We start from the raw sequence: 23,238 nt of genomic DNA on the forward strand, positions 1-23,238 counted from the left end.
TTTTTAAATGTCCAGGAGTGGTCTAGATTCAATTGCGGTTCTGTCCCTTCCATTAACTTCCTCATATTCTCCCAGTGAATGCGTAAGCACACCAAAGTTAGATAACTCAATAATTTCGACCACAAAGTGCCTTAGCTTCCTTTTCAGATGGAGAGTTTCTTCCCCTGTGAGTGAGCGCGTTACAGTGCTAAACAATGGTAGACATACAAACTATATGTTGATGTTAGTAAGTATATAGTATAATATTTATGTTTGAATATATGTCATTAAGTGCTTAGGTATGTATGTATGTATGTATGTATGTATGTATGTATGTATTTATGTATGTATGTATGTATGTATGTATGTATGTATGTATGTATGTATGTATGTATGTATGTATGTATGTATGTATGCAGGTATGTATGTATGTATGTATGTATGTATGTATGTATGCATGCATGCATGTATGTATGTATGTATGTATGTATGTATGTTTATTTATAGATTGTATTTACTTGACCAAGGCGTTTGACCTTATCAGCAGAACCGGCCTGTTTGCCGTATAAGAGAGAATTGGCTGTCCAAACAAGCTACGGAAACTAGTGTCAGCTTTTCCCGAAAACATGCAGGGCACCGTACAGTTTGACAGTTCTGCCTCCATGCCATTCTCCATCAAGAGTGGAGTAAAACAAGGATGTGTTCTGGCTCCAACACTATTCGGCATCTTCTTTTCAGTGGTACTCACCAGCGCTTTTAAATCCCTGGAAGATGGAGTAAATATCCTCGGTAGATCCGATGGAAAGCTTTTTAACCTGGCACGCCTAAAAGCCAAAACGAAGAGACAGCGTATCTTGATTAGAGAACTGCTGTTCCCCCATGATGCGGCACTAATATCTCATTCACAAGAAGGATTGCGGAGACCCGTAAATGCTCTGGAAGCAGCTGAAATTCTGGCACAAGACGTCGAAGAAATACCAGCGATACATACTGGAAATCACACACTTACGGTGGTGCAGACATTCCCCTACTTGGGGACAACAATAGCCAGCAACCTAGATTTAGACACTGAGCTGACAAAAAGAATAGGAAAGGCTTCTGCAGCAATGTCAAAACTCTCCAAGCGCGTCTGGGAAAATAAGAAATTGACTACGGCAACGAAAATCCTGGTCTATAATGCCTGCGTTCTGAGCACACTTCTTTATGGCAGTGAGAGCTGGGCAACGTACATGCGTCAAGAACACAGATTAAATAGCTTCCACTTACGCTGCCATTGACGCATCATGTGCATCTCCTGGAGGGATCATGCCACCAACCAGGACGTTTTGAAACTGGCCAATATGCAAAGCACCTAAACTCTTCTGACACAGAGAAGACTACGCTGGCTCGGTCATGTCACTTTATATCAAATGGAATAATACCTAAAAACATCCTATATGCTGAGCTTGCGGAGGGAGTCAGACCCAAGAGCCGCCCAAGACTGACCTATAGAGATGTCTGCAAGCGAGACATGAGAACCACAGGCATCAACCAAAGTATGTGGGAGGAGATAGCCCAAGACCGGACAGCATGGACAGGCTGTACGTGCTGGCACGATCTTCGCCGAGAGCAAAAGAATCGAACCTGCATCAGTCAAGAGATAGAAAAGGAAAGCTGCCCTGTCAGGTAGCCCTAGGTAGCCCTAGGACACATGCATATACATGCACGAACTGTGCCGCTCCAGAATTGGCTTGATCAGTCACTCCAGATTCTGCCCCGTCTCAAGACGAAACGAAAGCCAGTGACTCATCTGAGCGCATCCATTGTCTTCCGAGACAAAAGGAGCTATGTATGTATGTATCTATCTATTTATCTAGCTATCTAACTATCTAGCTATTTATCTAGCTGTATATCTTACTATCTATCTGTAATTCTATACCTAATTATCGTCTATACATTCTACTAAATCAATTATTATGGCCTTAGATCTAATCGTGTAAATTGTTAACTCCTTCATGAATACAATATTCCAAAGGAATTTACTTCAAAAATTTTCTTATTAAAGTTACAATAATTTAATTTTGGTTTAATTACCAAGAATTATCTTCAATTCTTTAAACTAAGTTTTCTTATAAGTCTAATTATAAAAACTGACTAACCTACGCTACAAAATAGTTTATTGTGCTCTGTTACTATAGTTTAGTTTATTTCGCTACAAAATAGTTTAGTGTACTTTGCTAAATAACAGTTTAGTGTACTTTGCTAAATAACAGTTTAGTGTACTTCTGTACCAAATAGTTTTGTGTACTTCTTCACAAAATAGTTTAGTGTACTTCTGTATCAAATAGTTTAGTGTACTTCTGTACAAAATAGTTTAGTGTTCTTCTGTACAAAATTACCAATAGTTACCAATAGTTAATTGGCTAATTGGTAAAATTTGTTTTGATTCTTGTGTTGTCAGGTAAAAGAAAAAATTTAGCAAAATTTCAGCTTGATTCGGGTGTCGGAGAAAAAAAAACGTGTACAAACTAAACTTTTTGGCCAGACAGACAGACAGATTGACTTGATAAAAGATTTGCAAAAGAAACCGGATCATCCTGTTTGTATAAGTAACTTACTAAATATAATAAAATGTATACAGGACCGGCCTTAAATAGTTGGAGGATGAAAGCGAAGTGGCCCCCAAATGAAATAAAACAACGAGAAAAATTGCAGTTTGTTTAAAACCTGTTCTACTTCAACTATATTAACTCTTTCTCTCCTAATTGACGATACCATCGTTGATTTAACCCCATTAAATACATTTTTGGTTTTAGAAAGTGTAACTTGTGTTATATAAAAAGAGCATACACTCTCCTATAAATCTATACCAAAAGTAAGGTTTTCTGATTACAAAAAAAAAATGTTATTGAAGTTTAACCCTAACAGGATTGAATGTGAAAAACGAACAATTCTTTCAGAACGTGGAAAAATAAATACGGAGATAAAGAGTTAAAGGGCACACGTATCACTATTTTCTCTCTAAAAAAGTTTTGAGCCCACCAAATGGGTCCTAGGATGCACGGTACTTCCTTGTATAGACAATTGTAATCCTGCGATCAATGCAGTTACGACTTCTTGCAAGTAATAAGGCCTTGACACTTAATGCTTGTTTGGTCTTGTCGACGTAATGAATGACTATCATTCCTTGGCGCCCCCCCCCTCCTCCCCAGTACTTTTCGTGGACCCGGGAGCCAAATTTGCTACGCCACTGCTTGTAGCGAAATGGGAATATTTTTAGAGGCCATCACTTTATACCTTTACCTATCCCTTAGTCTGTTGGACCGTTGGGGCACCATGCAAGATTTGTCGACCCTCTTTCTTCATTCCTCTCTGTCTTTTGCTTAGATTGAACCTCTTGCAATGACAGGCCCGTCCATTCGTTTATGTTGTCTTCCCATCGCTTTCTCTGTCTGCCTCTTATTCTTTTTCCAGGTACTGTTCCCTGAAGGAAGGTCTTTGCGAGCCCCGAAGACCTTGTAAAATGGCCATAGATTTTAAGCTTGCGTTTTTTCATTATAGTTAGCAGGTCATCATGGGATCCAATCGCTGCAGTAACCCTTTCTCTAACCTCTTAGTTTGTCATGAGATCTTTGAAGGTGATACCAAGGACCCTTCTGTAGCATCTCAATTCCATTGCTAGGATCTTCCTCTCTAGCTCTTATACGACAGTTAGCAGGTCATCATGGGGTCCAATCGCTGCAGTAACCCTGTCTCTGATCTCTTGGTTTGTGATGCGGAGTTTAATATGTGATCAATACTGTAGATCCATATGCTTCAAGAATACAGACGAGTAATGCTCACGCATGACGGAATGGTTTCCAAAGATATGAACGAAGGTAGAGTAAGGTGCATAACTCTTTGTTCCACATGAAAGTCACTCTGTTTCAGAGTTATTTTTCTTGCGGGAGGGTGATACACGATAGCCTTAGGGATGCAGTCTTTGTTTATGGAAAGAAGTTATGAGTTGGAAAGGGGCGGGGGGATGGGTGGAGAGAGAATGAAGGTGGCTTTAGAAAGGGGGACAACGACACTGTCAGAATGGATGATCGGTCAAGCAGGTTTGACATTGATTGACTGGCATCTATGTGATCCACAGATAGTCATTGTCTGACTTGAAGGTCCTCAAACTAACGTTAGTTTACTCAAGTCAACAAACACAACGCACTAACGCACACTCACACACACTAAAGTGTCATGTAGAATATAAAAATATTAAACAATAACAACACAAAGAGAGAGACTAAATTATGTGAAATACTTGGGCGGTTTCACAAAGGTTACTTGTTAGCCATTGGTCAGCTGGTCGAAGGTTATATGTAACACAACGATTTGGAACCTCTGTACCTTTTTTTTTTAAAGTGGGTGTTAGTTTACCATTCGTGTGCGTGTTAGTTAACATTCGTTGTAAAGCTTCATGGGTTGTGTCCCTTTGCTGTGTTTTATTCTATGTCAATGTACATTTATTGATGTGCAACATTACACTGTGGTAGTCATCCATGTATACTGAACAAATCGTATTTTAAGAAGTACTTTAGTTAGGTGTAAAAAAAAATTTCATAATTTTGAGCAAACGATTTATAAAAAGTCATTCCATTATAGGTTTCGTTGACTATATAATATACATATTAGATATATTTAATTATTGCAATTAATAGGGTGTTACTGTATCTACATATATTGTGTCTACAGTTTATCCTAAGTGACCGACGAGAATGTCAGCTGGAAAGCTAGAGATGAAAGCTTCTCTGACTGAGTTCCACGAAGTCGAGATGACCAGGGAGGAGATTGCCAAAGAGGACACTTGGGAAGTAGTGGACAAGTTGGACGTTGAGGGTGTGGACAGCAGGACCGTGCAGAGACAGTTACAGCCGCCGCCACAAGGTAAATCTGTATTTTACATCATAATTAGCTTTAGTTTAAATATCTCATTTACCCCCCCCCCCCGACAGTTTGTTGCTGTCATGAAGTTAGATAACCAAAATGTTTATGACTATTGTCAGATGGCGCAAATGTATTTCACATGGCACACATGTTAAGTAATATGGGACAATGGCATTAAAAAAAATGTTTACGATTATTGGGAAGCGTGGTCGAGTCGCTAAGTACGCTTGAGCTTAGCTTGTCTTGGCTACCTATTAAGGGGGGCTCGAGGTTCGACACCCGAGTTGTGTTTACTGAGCGCCTAAAGGCAGCACGGAAAACCTTCTCCCCACCACTGGTCCACATTTGACATCATTGCGCTCTGAGCTTGCTAAGCATGATAGTAGCGCTATTTAAAAGCTATTATTATTATTATTATTATTATTATTGTTATTATTGTCCGTTGTCACAAATATTTGTTTGTTAACGTCTAGTGTCAGAAGACACATGAGTGTTTAAGAATATTTTGTCAGTGAACACAATGTATATGACATTTTGTTGGATGACAAAAATGTTATCGACTATTGCCAGGTAAAACAAATGTATAACGCAGTTGACAAATCAAATGACTTTTGTCAGGTGACAGACATATTTATGAAGTGTCACATATCATAAGACTAAAAGTGTTCCAGGAAATGCAAAGCTTCTTTTTTTTTTTTATTGAACAGACAAATTCACCGTCCAAGAATGCATAGATAAAATAGGTTTTGGAAAGTTCCAGGTGAAGCTGGCCATACTAACAGGTGTCTCCTGGGTGAGTTACTGAGGTAATGGAAACATTTTTGTGCTCACCTCATAAAACCATAAATTGTATTTAAACAACAACATATGCATTGAGGGGAGTTAATCTGTTAATTTTGTATATATAATTCTGCCCTACTTAATAAGTGTATGTTTAAAGCTGATAAATGCTTCCGTGTCGTCATGGAAGTAAATAAATTTACATTACTACAATGCTTAAGTTTAAAAAAAAAAAGATATTATTTCATCAACTCAATTATGCTTAGAACTTTTCATGTAAATCATTCTGTATGGAACTATGTACATTTTAAACTTCCAATATATATTTTATGCCTATACTTTTGTTCTTAAAATCGTCCAATATGTCAATATAGTATGGATAATATTTTTTTTTTTGGGTCGTAAAATGCAGAAGTCTCCACTTTATTTTTTTCATAGGATTATATTCCACCTAAAATCATCCACCAAAAGTGTTAGTTTTAATCATTAGTTGGAGGGGAAAAAGGCGTTTGGTTGTTTGTACCAGACAGACAGACTGGGGCTCATTTACGCTTTGTAAAAAAAAAAAATAGATCGCTTTTTGATGTCTTCAGTTGACAGAATATAAAAAGTGTTGATTATATATTCTATTTTTAAAGGGTATACCGTAACGTTTGTTTGCACGGCTGAATCAATTATGTCAGTTCTTCCGTTTGAAGTTATTTTTTGTTTTTGTAAAAGCTGCAACTTCAAGTTCTTTTTAACGTCAATTGATATTGTTTTGTGGACATTCAGTAATATTTTTAATATGCCTACTTTATCACAACTTCCGTATTCTGTACACCGGAAACGGATACACCAAAATGCTAGCTTTTTTTTGGCTCTGGATTCGTCTCCATTGTATGAAGATCTTCATTGCATGTTATACGGTAATAAACAAACGTCACTTGAGTTATATGTATCTTAAAGAATGTTTCCCTATCTAACAGACAGTGGATGCCATGGAAATGATGATACTAGCCATTCTTACCCCCGCCCTGCATTGTGACTGGAGACTGGCCGGATGGCAGGAGGCTCTGGTTACTACGGTAGTAGAGTTTTGTTTTACAGCTTGAGGTCTGGAAGGACAGATGTAAATCTATCTTCTCATCGATTAGTTTGTACTTAACGTAAGGCCACGTGATCCTTTCGAGACTTCTTTGTACTTTAAACTATAACGAAAAACCAAACCAACAGTTATTCACAACTCACAAAGAACGTATAAAAAGTTGTATATTTGTATAGACAGAATAATGAACAATGAATACAAATAAATCCATCACGTTTATCAGATTAACATACAAACCAACAACATAATCAGGATTAAATATATAATTAACAGTAATCAACTCTTTGTTTACAAAATGAGGTCAAATAAACTTTTTTCGGTCAGGGCCGGCCTTAAGCATAGGCAAAATAGGCTACCGCCTAGGGCCCTCTATTGGTGGGTGCCTTGCACAGGACTTTAGAATTTTTATTTTTTAAATTGATAAACATGGATCAAATCTCAAACCTAGCAGACCTCTATGTCCAGTAGCAGACCTCTATGTCCAGTAGCAGACCTCTATGTCCAGTAGCAGACCTCTATGTCCAGTAGCAGAACTCTGTCCATTAGCCTAGATCTAAGTCTCGACTATTATTCAAGGTTTATTCGCGAATGTTTACAAAGTTTAGATTTACTTGTTTGATTATATATTTAAGAAGACCACTGCTTCATTTAGGTGAAATGTCAAAACGATATTACTAGTCTGGTGATCATGAATTGTCAATGTGGTATTTACATGCTATTGGGCACAATATGAATTTAACTTATTTGTTGATTTAGTGTAATGAAATAACTCTACTAGAATACCAATATCATGGCTTTATTCAACTCAGTTACACTACGTTTAGATAGAGATATAGGACGGTTTGTAAATCACTGCGTCTTCTTCGGTCTTAATTTTTGATTATTCTATTTCAGTTGGGGCCACCATAATCTCCTCGCCTAGGGCCTCCACTTACCTAAAACCGGCCCTGGTACAGCAATTAATTAGTGTACGTTGTTTGACGTCTCTGTGAGGCCTCAAAGTTCTTATAATGAGCACTACAGTAACACATACACATGTATTGACCTTGTATATTAAATACGATTTCGGAGTTAATATAAAGGTTTTTATTAGAAAACTATGCAGATAGTAAAAGTTAAACATATTTCAAAAATAGTTATCTATTATATAAAGCACAAAGTAAGGAGTATGTATTTACACACGCATAACCCGCATAGAAATTAAAACCGTTTGACCAATCTTGATAAAACTTGGCATATATGTTTTTTAGATCATGGCCGAGACCGTAGTGTATGTTTCATGTCTCTCCTTCAACCGGAGGGCCCTAAAAATAGACAAAAAGTACCTAATTGTATCTCTATTAAAGAAAGAAACTGTTTTGTTATGAATATACCGGTTGAACGGGTAAATCCATTTTCACACTACTTTTAGTTTCGTGGCAAAATAAAAAAAAATGTGAAGGGAACATTCTCCATGTTTGACATAGATCTAAATTTAATCCAGTAGATCAGTAATGCCCAAACTAAGGCCAGCGGGTCATATCCGGCTAGTAGTAAATATATCTCATAACTTAGCGGTACGCACTTGTGGCACTAAATTTCAACTAAATTGTTCTGAAATGTGGTGGAATAGAAAACAAAGCCAGAACGTCTTGGTCTCAAGAAACTTTTTGTTTTCAAGAATCGATATCTTGTGTGACAAGTACTTGCACACTGACCCTGATAACTAAATGTTAGTATCATACACAGCACAACGCACACACGGCACGCACATACGCACGAGTGTAAAACATAGACACACACACGCAGCCATTTCTTCCGCTTAGCCTCGTCAACAAAATGTATTTATGTTCACGTATTTCCGACTTCTGCTCGAATTCTTTTATAGATAGATAGATAGATAAATTAGAAACAGGTTTTTTTTTAAAAAATATATTTGGCTAGTTACAATTTTTTATTATAAATAGTTGCTTCACATTATTATCAACTATATTTTTTGGAAAATGGCCTTAAGATACAACAGTACTACAGGACCTTTATGACCTGTCTATAAAGTATCTGCATGGGTAACTTTCATTCTAATCGGGTTCAAGAGAGACGCCTATGCTCCTCAGATGGTGTTCTGTGGTATGCTGTGCAGTTCAAGTCTCTGGGGATCACTGTGTGACAAGTATGGGCGAAGGACGGTAAGTGTTTCAATCGGGGACACGCCTTGGTTGTACGAAAGAAGAGCATCGACTTGCCTAGCTGCAGATATATATATATATATATATATATATATATATATATATATATATATATATATATATATATATGTATGTATGTGTGTGTGTGTGTGTGTGTGTGCGTGCGTGCGTGCGTGCGTGCGTGTGTGTGTGTGTGTGTGTGTGTTTTACTGACGAAATGCAGGCAAAAGACGAAATGATTCTGCATCTTCTACTTTGCCTTGACGTTCTACAGAATTTGCCTTGACGTTCTACAGAATGACTAGATCTACTCCAGGGCAAAGTAGGAGATATGAATAAAGGAGAAAAACAAAACACAAATTGAACAACAGGATTTCTTAAGACTAAAAATACGCGTGCAGGCCCATATATCTTTAGCCAATACAAAATGTACTTTCAAATTTGTTTAGATAATCTAATAATTCTTAGTATAGATCTCTTTATTTTTTTTTTTTAAAGTTATAATTCACATATTTAAATATATATTTGTTTGGTTTCTTATAACTAGTCTCCAATGAGAAATTAAAAGGTACAGAAACACATATGAACGTGAGCACATGCGATTGTGTATAGAAGATCTATATAGTTCATAAAACTCTTAAAGGGTGCTTATCATATATCATTTTAAAATATTTCAATTAATATTTTCTTAAATTCAAATTTAAAAATATCAATATAATAATTTCCAATTCCAATCAGTTGTCTTAATTTATATAATTTAAGGGTAATTTAAACATTCTGTTAATAAAGCAAAGAAAATAAGTCACGTCTACGCGTGTTTAACACGTTTCCCAAAATTTATGGGGACAGTGGTTCTTAAAAATTATGTATCTTCATAGCCTTTCAAAGAAAAACAGAAAACAGGAAAAACTTAAGGGGAAATAACCGCTAATTACTGTCATTTATTTGAAAATTGCAGGGTTTAGTTCCCTTTCTGCTGTATAATGTGGAGCTAAGTAATTAGTACTAGATCTAAATGATTTAATAAATAGTTAATTTTTGGGTTACTATTCGTGTCTTGTTAGCGACTACGAATTATTATGCAAATTTTTAACTTGATCCGAGAATGTAAATTCTGAAGAAATGGCGTGTCAAAACATAATAAGGGGAATACCATGATATTTTCTTTTGTATTTAATCTGGATGGGACCTAATGCCAATTAGATCAACCTGACAGCAAGAATTTAAATGAAAATGTAAAAAAACAACACCATATTAAAATCATTGTAAACGATATTTCTATTTGATTATGGAGTTATATTATCGAGTAGATTGTGAAGTTCAATGTCCAGACAAGTCAAATGATTAGCTACTGGTACTAGCTCTTTTGTGTTCTGTGGTTGGCGGTCACTGCGACAGAAATGAATAGCACTAAAGTCAAGTATTTTTTTATTTTTTTGTGTTTTACTTTATGAATTGTGTATTGGTTTGCCTGAAATCTTCAGGTATTCTAAATAATGTCGGGCTTCGCACTTAGCCGGTATATAAATATAAATCACAGACAGAAAGAAAGAGAGATAGAGACAGATAGATAAATAGATAGACAGACCGACAGATAGATAGTTAGTTAGTTAGTTAGTTAGTTAGTTAGTTAGTTAGTTAGTTAGTTAGATAGATAGATAGATAGATAGATAGATAGATAGATAGATAGATAGATAGATAGATAGATAGATAGATAGATGGATGGATGGATGGATGGATGGATGGATGGATGGATGGATGGATGGATGGATGGATGGATGGATGGATGGATGGATAGATAGATAGATAGATAGATAGATAGATAGATAGATAGATAGATAGATAGATAGATAGATAGATAGATAGATAAATAAATAGATAAATAGATAGATAGATGGATGGATGGATGGATGGATGGATGGATAGATAGATAGATAGATAGATAGATAGATAGATAGATAGATAGATAGATAGATAGATAGATAGATAGATAGATAGATAGAGTATAATCAAATAGACCTAATCAATCATTCCCTACCTTCCCCAGGAGTTGATCCTATGCTCCGTGACCACCTGTTATTTCAGCTTTCTCAGCTCCGTGGCACCAAACTATACCTGGATGCTAATATTGCGGGCGCTGGTTGGATTTGGCATAGGCGGCGCCCCACAATCGTAAGTAAAACAAGGTAGAATTTGTAATACAAAATTCATTGTTACATGTAAAACAAAGTTGCAGAATAATCAAATGTGAGTAACGCTCTATTAGGTGCTACCGCATGGGGAAAAGCCTCTATTCGAAATCCCTGTCTTCAACGAGATTCAAACCGAGGACCCCAGGTTCGGAAGCCAAGCGCTTAACCACCTCTCTTTGGTTAAATCTCTGGCAGTGCTTGCATTGGTTACACAAAGGCTTAACAGTATCATCCAGACCAGGGAGTCTCAAACTGAGCTCCGCGTAGCACTGTTGTTCTGCGGAGTAGGTGGGCGGGGCCTGAATAGCTGTTGTCCCAATTAAATTTATTTATTTAATTAATTCATAAGTAATGGCAGAAATATAAATCTCACGACGTTGTTTTTTTTTTAAGAGAGACGTGTTTTGTATTTTCTTCAAAATCATCTGAAATGTAGATTCGGAGGTGCCGTATTTATAATTCAAACCAATGAAACAATGAAGTGGCTCAGTGCTTATATACTTAAGTTTAATACCTTGAAACTAAAACATGAAGTTTTATACATACAGGTTTTATCTATACAGTGCATACAGGATACACTAATAATGATTATCACACTAACTAACTTTTTATTTTAAACTCTCAACATCTAGATCAAAATCTCTCGCAAAATAACTCCAGCTCTAACTAAGCTTCTCTCGTATCTTGTATACCTTTTCCATAGAATCTTCCAGATTCTTCACCCGCCCCATGACACACTTTCTAATAAGCTTCACTTAGATTTGTTTCTTAGCAGTCCTCATTACCTAGTAATATTTTTTATGGCTTTTACCTTGAACTAATTTTCTATAAAAGTCTGTCCGGAATTGTTTATTCTTTTTTATATGGCGTGACGTCTGAAAGGAGTACAGCCAACCTTGAGCTGTCCCACTTTTGTGACCGGCCTTGAACCCTCGCCCTGTCTACACTTCAAAGTGTCAATGATACACGAGTTTATTAGCTATTCAGAGGGAAGGAACAAAAATACTAGAACAAAATAAACGTGAAATATGAACATTTAGCTTCTATGTTTCTATCCCCAAGACCATCGAAAATATGGATTGGATTTTTTTTTGTCTATTCCATTGGAAGTTACATTTTATACAATTATTTGTCAAAGATAGCTAAGAAGGATTAAAAACGTTTTAATTGTCATATAAATGTTTGAAACAGTTTAAAATGATGTAAATTAATACGTAACGAAACGTTACGCCTTTTCGGAATCCTAGATAGTATTTCAGGTGCGTCGAGACGCAATTATAAGAATTTCGTTTATAATTAATTATACGCCCTCGTTTTATAGTCCAATTTATTGAAGGTAATATTTTATTATCGATTAACCTTGAAAGAGAAACTTGAACAAAAGAAACTTAAGAAAAGAAAATATGTTTTAAAATGAGTACACCGAAATCATCGATCAACTTCAATAGTAAAAGCGGGAATTGAAAAATCACAACGCGTCATCTGTAACGAAGTTCTATAAGTCGAATCTGGGAAGTCGAAATAATTGTCGTTAAAGTTTGTAAGGTATAAATACGAAAAAGAAATTTTTACAAAAATTAGTGCAAGTCCTTATAATGTGTAATTGTCTACTCTTAGTTTAATCATAATGAGAAATATATATATATATATGAATCGAAATATAATAACATATGGTTTCGTGATTTAGAATAAAACTATGCCATTGCATATTAAATATTCAAATTATAATTACGATTTTATAACATTAGCAGTTACTTATGCTTATAAACGAAATTTTTACGTTTGGGGGTCGCCACGTAGTGGGTTATTGTAAAAAGGGGTCGCCGGCCAAAAAAAAAGGTTGAGAACCGCTGTATTTCAGAGTTCCAACCTGGGATGATTGAGACGCCAGTGCATGGAGTATATCTCACGATCAGGCAGCCATGTTTCTGCTGTGATTGTAAAATACATTTTATTCTTTCATTTCTGTTCACTGTTTTTTTTCCTAAATAAATCATTTTAATTTCCCTTCAATTTGTTTTCAGCGTTACGCTTCTGACAGAATTTCTGCCCACACAATCTAGAGCTACATGCGTGACACTCATTGAGATTTTCTGGACGACAGGGGCGTGTTTCGAGGTCCTCCTGGCCCTCCTCGTGATGCCCTCTCTCGGGTGGAGGTATCTTTTGGCTTTCTCGGCGATACCAATTTTTATCTTCTGCATCTTCAGCATGGTTAGAAATATGACACAATTTTATTACTCTATTTATATTGTCTCTGCTTAGGCTATAGCCGACATAACTATCATGATAGAACCTAATTGGTACTGTGGCATGCATGGATCGGTATTAAAACTTATATTTGTTACTTTGATGATTACTTGTTAGACCCATTAGCTGCTAAATTAAAATACGAGACAAAGACTACCAGAGGTGCGGTTGCTGAGAGGTAAAGCGCTTGGTTTCGGAACCGGCGTCCCAGGTTCGAATCCTGGCGAAGACTGGGAGTTGTAATTTCTTGATCATTGGTCGCCCATCTCTAATGGGTAGCTGACATTAGTTAGGGAAAAGTAAAGGCGGTTGTTCGTCGTGCTGGCCACATGGCAACCTCGTTAACCGTAGGCCACAGATGACCTTTACATCATCTGCTCTATAGATCACAAGGTCTGTAATGGGAACTTAAGTTGTTGTTGTTTTTTTGGGTGGGAGGGCTGTGGCTGAGCGTTTAAGGGCTTGGCTTCCGAACCAGAGGTCCTGGGTTCGAATCTCGGTGAAGACTGGAATTTTGAGTTTCCGGTTTTTTAGAGCGCCCCTGAGTCCAACCAACTTTAATGAGTACCTGACTTTAGTTGGGCAAAGTAAAGGCGGTTGGTCGTTATGCTGGGCACCCTTCTTGTTAACCGTTTATCATAGAAGCAGATGACCTTAACATCATCTGTCCCATAGATCGCATACGTTTCCGGAAAAAAACAAAATAAGTTTGACGTTTTGTTGTACTACTGTCGTATCACGCATCTTGACTTCCATAAAATGCTCCGTGAGCACTGGTTGCGGACAAATGAGTGAGGGGGGTATCTCGGAGAAGGTTTCTTAGCTACCTTTAAGCACTCATCAAACACAATTCAGCCTCCTTGTTAGGCATCCAATCGGCGCCTGCTAACCAGCTCCACATTGCACTTATTACATTTCTAATGCTCAACATTTTCTAACTCATGACAGGGCCGGCCTTAGATCATTGGAGGCCCTAGGAGAATTTGGTGGCCCCAAATGAAATAGAAAAATAAAGTTAAAAAAAACGGCGAAGAAATAAAATTATGCAGTTTATTTAAAACATAGTCTACCCCAACAATAACATTGGACACAAGTGTCGCTATTTCTTCTTTAAAATATTTTTTATAGTCCTATGCGAGGCCCCATCAATCGAAGGCCTTAGGTGGCTAGTGTGTCTATGCCTAAGGCCGGCCCTGTTGATGACTTTTATTTTTTAATGATCGATCGTAAATGCATTTGGTAGTTGTTCTGTTTACTCATTAGCAATTTGTCAAAACACGGGATTAGTCTTAAAGAGGAATAGTTTTTATCCTATAAGGGTGTCAAGCTTAAAGATTATTGGTCAAAACCTTGCACGTGACATATAATAACAAGTTATCATAAGCAGACGGTCTTGTCAACGGTAAATTTAATAATATGATTGCTATGATCTATTTCCAATTTAATCTTGACACCGCCAGTGGCTACCAGAGAGTGCCCGATACAACATGACCACTGGCTACTACGACAAAGCTCTGCAGACACTGGAGAGGATAGCCAGAGAGAATGGAAAGCCAATGCCAGAGGGGATCTTGGTAGAACCAATTAATCACGTACGTAGTGTGACCTACTTGTGTTTAGCTAGTGTAAGGGAAACAACTCAATGAACGGTTTTGAGACAGATGTGAATCTAATATAATGTTTGCATTAATCCCCTTTGATTGACAATGTTATGGCACGATTAGGAATTAGTTATTTGTTTCGGGAATATAGGGGGGGGGGATGAGTTTTTACTTAGCGACGATGACGTGATAGATCTTTAAAAAGTAAGAACACTCTAGGAGACGCTATAAACAAGGCGCTTTTCTTATCACAGGAGAAATAAGAAGCATCGGATAGACGGCTAGACGTAGATGACATTCGACGGTTCCCTTCTTGAGTATTAAAAGTGTTTGTTGTTCAACACTAGCGTCAACTTCCTTTATCGATGGTTGGCCTTTCGTCGGTGTTCTCTGTTCCAGCATTAAGTTCGGTGTTACCTCCATTTGAGTTTGTTTATATTTCAAGTACTTGACACCGCGGAAGCGTTTAACAACCATCACGAACCATTATATCTATATATATAATTCTCTTCATGGCTCAAGATCACTCTTTTATTTCTGCAAATCGGACTAGAGTTACCCTATGAAACGTATTTTTTATTATTTTTTTTGCACAATTCTTCCCAGTCAGTCAAGCGTGGAAGATTTGGCGACCTACTGATACGAAGACTTCGTTTGACCACGTTACTTATGTGGACGATTTGGTGAGTCCTGCAACCTTTTCACGTATGGATCTTGTCAGGGGCCGGATCAAAGTAGGGAGGATGTTTTGGATTGTAATTAGGATTTAGTTATTTCCCCTTTCCCCTATAAAATGTGTTTATAATTATTTCTATTTATTTTAAGGTGTTAAAATGTGTCTTTCATGAATGTTGTGTAACAGACCTTTCAGTGGGCGCTATCGTCCAATTTCTTTAGGGGACATGAGGGGAGAGGGAGTATGATGGAGAGGGTTTTGGTGCTACCTTTAAGCGCTCAACTTGAACCTCCTTGATAGGTTGCCAGTGTTGCTATGAACCAACTTAAACAAAATGACTATTGGAAACGGAAACGGATGAAAATAAGGTACAAATCTGTTTTGGCAGGTGTTTTGAATCGGTCAGTTACACTGGACACAAATGGTTACAAACAAATCTGCAGTCAACATGAACATGAACATGAACATGAACGTTCCATGCCAGCTTATTATGTGTCCTGATTGTGATGACAATTTCCTCCGTGTATGTCACGGGGGCCATTCAACTCACACACACACACACACACACACACAAATTGTAGAGCCCAATGGAACCGAGTCTCTTAGGGTTCAGAGCCACTATGGGCAGAGACCTTGAATATTCTACGGTACGTAGAGTGTGTCTGCTTCTTACCAATGTTAAATTAAATTACCAACGCGCCCCACCAATGCAGGTATATATGATCTCCTGCTAAATCGATGTGAACTTACAATGAACGATAGATTGAGCAACATTTGAACAGCTTATTAAATTCTGATGAATCTTTGAGTAACCTGCTACACACATGTACACGCCCTCTCCACCACTCTGTAACCAGAAACCTTCTCTAGAACGCAATCTCGATGGAGCCTGTGTTCACTATTTAAACAAATGTTTTCTTTATTTTAAGATGTAGTGCTGTTCGTTAAACTAAAAATAGGTGTATAAGAAGTTTAATTCACTGTATACTTTTACTGCACTGCGTATATACGAATGGTGCATAGTATATAGTTAACAATACTTGTAACAGAACTTGTTTATCATATATTTTTTGTACAAAGTATATCAACTCTCTGTCTGTCCTGTAGAACCCTTGTACACGTTATTTCTCCCACACCCATTCTCGGATCAAGTTGAAACTTTACACAATTATTTGTTGTGCCAAACAAAACATGAATCCACCAAATGAATAGTTTTGTTTGCTATCCGAAAGTGGAAAGAAATGCTACTAATTGAGATATGTGGCTATATATGTGGATTTACTTCTCTTTTTTTTACGTTTTGTAACTGTAACACTTTTCTCCTACTTACAATCTCAGATCAAGTTGAAATGTTGTGTATCTATGTTTAGTTCAGGACATTACAGGGATCAATAAAATAAAATTAATGTTTTGAAATAGCTTTACTATCAATTAGTTAATCAATTCTTATCTTATCTTATATAATACAGACGTTACTTCAAAATGTAAAACAATTGCGTCCTACGCGGCTACGCGTCACGCATCTAGTCATACATGTTAACCAATGACCTAAATTCTGCCAAGTCATTGGTTTTCCTGGTTACCTCAGGAAAACCCATTCCATCAATTAGTGGTAATTAATTAATTTTGTTTAATATACAAAAAAGGGAGCTTATTCCTGCAGTATTGAGAAATGTAGCAGTGATATTTTTCTGTTCTTTCCCTTTTATAAGCTATGCTTTTTAAACAAGTTTTCGTTATGTTTTGCTTATTAGAACGTCACTGTTGTCAGGTTTGTGACGTCCTTCTCCTACAATGGAATCGTTCTGCTGACTACAGCCATGTTTGAAAGCCCGGATGGTTGTCACGGTAACGAAGAGACGCTTTTTTTATATACCAAATTATCATAGCACTGAGCATGATGACTGTATTTTGACAAAGTTTATGTCAGCTGACTCTGCTGGTCTGGTCAAAAGTTTGCAAGCATTTCTGTCCCACACCCATTCTTGGATCAAGTTGCAACTTTGCATATACAAGACGTGAATAAAAAAAAACATAATTAAACAATCAGATAATGTACAATTGGTAATGGACTATTAGGGTTGATTACTCATTCAGTATTCATGTATATGGATAAATATGTAAGGTTCTCATTATTTCTCCCACACCCATTCTCGAATCAAGTTAAAATTTTAAAACATTATGTATTGTACTTAACAAAGCATGAATCAATTAAAATACTAAGTCAATTAATTATTGATGATTAATCGTTTTGCTTGATATCGAATAAAGGAAACAACTTCTAAATGATTGAGACAAATAGTTGTAAGTGTGTAATTCTTTCCTTTATATAAGTTTTTTTTAAATGGGTTTGAAAAAAAAAAGGATTTAAAAAATGGATTTTTTAAAATGTTTTTTTGTTTCACTTAACTTGGAAGAAAAAAAAAGATAAGTTTCATGTTTCATGAACAAATTCAAAATTCTGTATTAGACAGTATCGTTATCAACAAATGTAAACATATTAGGAAATTTCAAGAAAAAAAGGATAAGTTTCATGTTTTAATAGCTATACAAGTTTGAAGAGACATTAAGTTTTTTTGTGGATATCTCATTGCTTAGTGCTCTCGGGACCAAGATCTTTTTTTTTACATGATGGGTGAAAGTTTCCCTTTTGCCTTTAGGCGCTCGATGGCGCTGTGTTTGAGCAGTAAAATGGGGGGTCCCGGGCTCGAATCCTGTTGAAGACTGGGATTTTTAATTTTGGGTGCCTCTGAGTCCATCCAGCTCTAATGGGTACCTGACATTAGTCGAGGGAAAGTAAATGCGGTTGGTCGTTGTGCTGGTCCCATAACACCCTCGTTAACCATGGGCAACAGAATGACCTTTCTCCATTTGCCCCACAGATCACAAGGTCTTTACTTACTTTTTTAGGCGCTCGACAAACACAACTCACCTCGAGTTAATTTTCGAGTTTAAATTTCTTAAGTCTCCGCCAGGACATGAACTCATTTACAGGTCATGGTATTTATTTAAAGAAAATAAGTATACTATATATTTTGTAGCATTTTATAAATCAGACTAAAAAGAATTGTAAAAAAAAAATGTGTCCTTTACAGGGTCAGAGGTCAAGTTCAACCCGAATCCTACCTGCTTTTTGGAATGTAAATCTTTGACCAAAAAAGATTACATTGACTTGACGTGGACAACATTTGCTGAGTTCCCAGGTTGCTATAGTAACCATAGTGTTTGCATTGCCAGATGATATACACGTATTGGGTTTTATTTATTTCCAAACGAAAAAAAATCGGGTGATACGATTTCCTAGTTAGTTAGCCTAGTTCATCGTATTACTTGAGAGTGAGCATACGTTTACACTGTGTTCTACTTCCTGATATAGTGTGTGCTATTTAAAATATTTTTAGAATGTGATTTATACAATAAATTGAGACTATAGGAAAGCTATCTTTATATTTGCATATAAAAGAGATTTTATTGTTACAGGTCTGTTCATCACGGCATTTTTACTGAACAAAATTGGTCGAAAGTACACCATGGCTGTGGAGCTGTTAGTCTTTACGGTGGTTGTTATGTTGGTCAACATATGTATGCCACGGTCAGTAATATGGTTATAGGAGGTACTGAAATCAACAAATTCAAAGTTCTGAATAAGGCAAATGGTTATCACCAAATTTGAAGATCTGTTTTAGGCAAGATAATTATTTTAAAATTCTGAATTGGACAGTAGTCGTCATGAACAAATTCAAGATTCTGTATTAGACAGTATCAACAAATGTAAAGATATCAGGCAATATCAAGTAATTTAAGGGCAAAATAGTTGTCTAGAAATTCAGTTATCTAATTTTTTAGCAACGTTATAGAAAAAACAAAACAACCTCAATGGCTGTATTAGGCAACATCATCTATTCCAATGACCTGTATTAGGCAACATCATCTATTCCAATGACCTGTATTAGGCAACATCATCTATTCCAATGACCTGTATTAGGCAACATCATCTATTCCAATGACCTGTATTAGGCATCATCATCTATTCCAATGACCTGTATTAGGCAACATCATCTATTCCAATGACCTGTATTAGGCAAAATCATCTATTCCAATGAGAGTATTAGGCAACATCATCTATTCCAATGACCTGTATTAAGCAACATCATCTATTCCAATGACCTGTATTAAGCAACATCAACTATTCCAATGACCTGTATTAGGCAACATTATCTATTCCAATGATCTGTATTAAGCAACATCAACTATTCCAATGACCTGTATTAAGCAACATCAACTATTCCAATGATCTGTATTAAGCAACATCATCTATTCCAATGATCTGTATTAAGCAACATCAACTATTCCAATGACCTGTATTAAGCAACATCAACTATTCCAATGACCTGTATTAGGCAACATCATCTATTCCAATGATCTGTATTAAGCAACATCAACTATTCCAATGACCTGTATTAAGCAACATCAACTATTCCAATGACCTGTATTAAGCAACATCATCTATTCCAATGACCTGTATTAAGAAGCATTAACTATTCCAATGAGTCTATTAAGCAACATTAACTATTCCAATGAGTGTATTAGGCAATATCATCTATTCCAATGACCTGTATTAAGCAACATTAACTATTCCAATGAGTGTATTAAGCAACATTAACTATTCCAATGACATGTATTAGGCAACATCAACTATTCCAATGACATGTATTAGGCAACATCAACTATTCCAATGACATGTATTAGGCAACATCAACTATTCCAATGACATGTATTAGGCAACATCGTTATTAAGAAAAGACATATATCTAAATCACTTATTTTGTCATCTCTAATCCTTTACTCCATTATTAATGGCCTAACTTACCTACTTACCTAAGACAACCCAAGAATAGTCTTAAATAACTGGGGCATATATATATATATATATGTATATATATGTATATATATATATATATATATATATATATATATATATATATATATATATATATATATATATATATACTTTTTAGAAAATAATAATTTTTCTTCACAACGAACTCATTATTGTGTAGGTTTTACACTATAGAAATATTGAAATTTACAGTTTAAAGTTTAACCCATAACAGAATTATCTTGAACTTTGAATCTGAATGATTATTTACCAGATGGCACTACTAAGCCTTCTAAAGCTATTATATTAAGTTTATTTTAATCTGAAGTAGCGCATAACCTCGATTTGTTTAATAGGAGTTTAAAAAAGAAATGTTAATGAGTTTAATATAAAGTATAGAGCTCTTATAATTAATTTTTTAATGAAATTATAATGAACTCAAACTAGAAAGGACTTAAAATGAAATTAAAATTAGCTTATTGTGAGATTATTATATAATGTGTTCAATACGTTTTAGGGAAGGGCTGACATTTTTCCTGTTCGTGGCAAGAGCTGTTATTTCAGGGGCGTTTCAAGGCGCCTATGTGTATACACCCGAGGTAAGTTATCCCAAAGCGTTACGTCTGTCTTCTTATTCTACGTTTTTTTAAAATGTTTTTTTTAATTAGCTAACAAAACAGTATTATGAGCCAGAGAGGTCGGCAGAAATATAAAGAATAGAGTTAACTGACCGAATAATCCTATGTCAAGGCATAGGGCTTTAGGCATAATCATAGGCAAACTATGCAGGGGTTAAAAATCTCAATCTTCACCCAGGATTCGAGCCGGGGAACCATCGGTATGGAAGCCAAGCGCTTTACCGCTCAGCTACCGCATCTCTTAGTGGCACAATAAATAAACTAAAAATGATGCTCCCAGCTAGGTCATAATTTCAATAGATCCATTTTTTTTTTAACAAAGTTTGTTGGGTTTTTTATTTCATTAAAAAAACACTTTAGGATTCCAAAGTAGTAAATATACATTGTGCCATGTGCTATTGAATGTGTCGGATACACTGAGAACTGGTAACGTATTTAGGTGATCGTATCATATTGAATGGCTCTGTGGAATAAACAAGGGAGTGAACCAAAAAGTGTTTCTATTTCTTCTCTTAGATTTACCCGACGTCAGTGAGAGCCATTGGACTGGGGACGTGCAGTGGTATGGCACGAGTAGGGGCGATCATCACACCTTTTGTTGCTCAGGTAAGTACACAACATAGGTGAGGCTTCAGTTGGAATAGTAGCTGTCTGCGTGTGTGTGTGTTGGTGGGGGTTGATAGTGTTGCTGGAACCCCAAAATGCATAAACAGTTTTTTCCGGTAAAAAAAAATGAATCTTATTTGATATTGAGGAAGTAACCTGGTTTGTAACATATATTGTCTTTCCGAATATAATGGATATGATTCGAGTGCAATTCTTTTCTATTTATTATTCTATTGTTACTATTATTAACTTTTAAAAAGATATGTTAATTTAACTTATGACTACATTATTCATATTATTGTTCACCTATTGTAAAGAAATTGAGACACAAAAAAAGTTTTACCTCAATCTTATTAATGAAACACACTGTATGTAACTAAATGAAAAATATTACTCAAACAAATTCACAATGGAAATATTTCAATTTGTAATTTTGGGAAATTTCTGAAAACCTAAAACACAGAAGTATGCTCTGTTGATTTTAAAGGAAGAAAGATAAGTTCTAAAAATAGATTCTTTTCGTTCATTATACTTCAGGTGCTATTGAAGCAATCAACGTACGCAGCTATCTCTCTGTATGGAAGTTTTTGTCTCATAGCGGCGTTGGCAGCGTTTTTCTTACCAATAGAAACAAGAGGCTATGACATGAAGGTTGACAACTTTGATCTTTTTTTGAAAATCTTATTGTCCTTTACATTGTTTATTCATTATCATCCACACTGAGATAAAGTGGTCCAGAAAAACGTAATGATAGTTTGATCGCCAATATCTTTAATAGCGGGTAGCATATTGATATAACGTCTTCGGAATAATTTAGATATACTATTTCCCTTTACTTATGGTTTTAAGAAATTAATTTGTTAAAGCGATGTCGTTATCAGGTCGATGTGACACGCTTTGTAATTTCTTTTCCCCCAGGACTCTGGCAGTGAGGTGCCTAAGGTAACAGTACGTGACGTCACCAGCAGGACACGATTAAAATGGACAACAAAATTTGTCCAAAATACTTGACCAAGTCTACAATGTCGCAGCTTCGAAATAAATAAGTCCTTTTATATCTCTTATAGTTTTTTGTTTTGTTTCGCTTTTAAACCGAATTTCGTTTGTACAATCATCATCCTAATGGCCATCTACATCTGTGTGATGTGGAAGTCATCCATAAAGGTTGAAATAGACTAAACGTGGCTCAACAGCGATGACAAGTTTAGGATAACAAGCTGAGGTTGATAAGCTGAGGATAAGCAAAGAGACGCCCTGATCTCTCCGTGACTATCCAGATCTAAACAGGATGTTATAACTAATAATAAAAACATGACGGTTGATATTCCCCTCTAGTTCATATATTTGCATGGTTCAAGCTAAACTTTGAGTCACGGAGACTTCGCTGTTGGGCGAAAGAAGAAATTGCCTGGTTTTTATGTCTCTCTTAGATTTGTCCAATTCTGGATTCGACAGGTCAAGGAATCCATTTGATCCTGACATG

The 23,238-nt window shown here is 36.1% G+C and overlaps 2 protein-coding genes across 4 annotated transcripts in view; one reads left to right on the plus strand and one right to left on the minus strand.

The window, feature by feature from the left end:
- The window catches only part of LOC106057138 (calcium/calmodulin-dependent protein kinase kinase 1-like), a 216,956-nt gene that overhangs the window by 191,080 nt on the left and 2,638 nt on the right, over window positions 1-23,238 (minus strand). The window lies entirely within an intron of this gene.
- Window positions 4,668-22,812, plus strand: LOC106059597 (synaptic vesicle 2-related protein-like). Of its 2 annotated transcripts, XM_056006984.1 has the most exons (15): window positions 4,668-4,881; window positions 5,589-5,674; window positions 6,630-6,728; window positions 8,842-8,913; window positions 10,961-11,085; window positions 13,130-13,319; window positions 14,816-14,947; window positions 15,563-15,639; window positions 17,404-17,480; window positions 18,728-18,835; window positions 19,113-19,224; window positions 21,029-21,110; window positions 21,666-21,755; window positions 22,293-22,406; window positions 22,674-22,812. In XM_056006984.1, the coding sequence occupies exons 1-15, from the start codon at window positions 4,713-4,715 to the stop codon at window positions 22,764-22,766; spliced, it is 1,626 nt and encodes a 541-aa protein (XP_055862959.1). In that variant the 5' UTR covers window positions 4,668-4,712; the 3' UTR covers window positions 22,767-22,812. The 2 variants fall into 2 exon arrangements, with proteins under 2 accessions (XP_055862959.1, XP_055862960.1); XM_056006985.1 differs by lacking the exon at window positions 4,668-4,881 and having other exon boundaries at window positions 5,589-5,687.

The sequence above is a fragment of the Biomphalaria glabrata genome, chromosome 12 (genome assembly GCF_947242115.1).
Source record: "Biomphalaria glabrata chromosome 12, xgBioGlab47.1, whole genome shotgun sequence".
NCBI lineage: Eukaryota > Metazoa > Mollusca > Gastropoda > Planorbidae > Biomphalaria > Biomphalaria glabrata.

Excerpts from the sequence above, each read along its gene's own strand:
- LOC106059597 (XM_056006984.1), top strand. The coding sequence starts at position 4,713 with ATGTCAGCTGGAAAGCTAGAGATGAAAGCTTCTCTGACTGAGTTCCAC. Across the intron at positions 6,729-8,841 it reads AGGAGGCTCTGGTTACTACG|ATGGTGTTCTGTGGTATGCT; the intron begins GTAGTAGAGTTT and ends TATGCTCCTCAG. Across the intron at positions 15,640-17,403 it reads TTACTTATGTGGACGATTTG|GTTTGTGACGTCCTTCTCCT; the intron begins GTGAGTCCTGCA and ends CACTGTTGTCAG.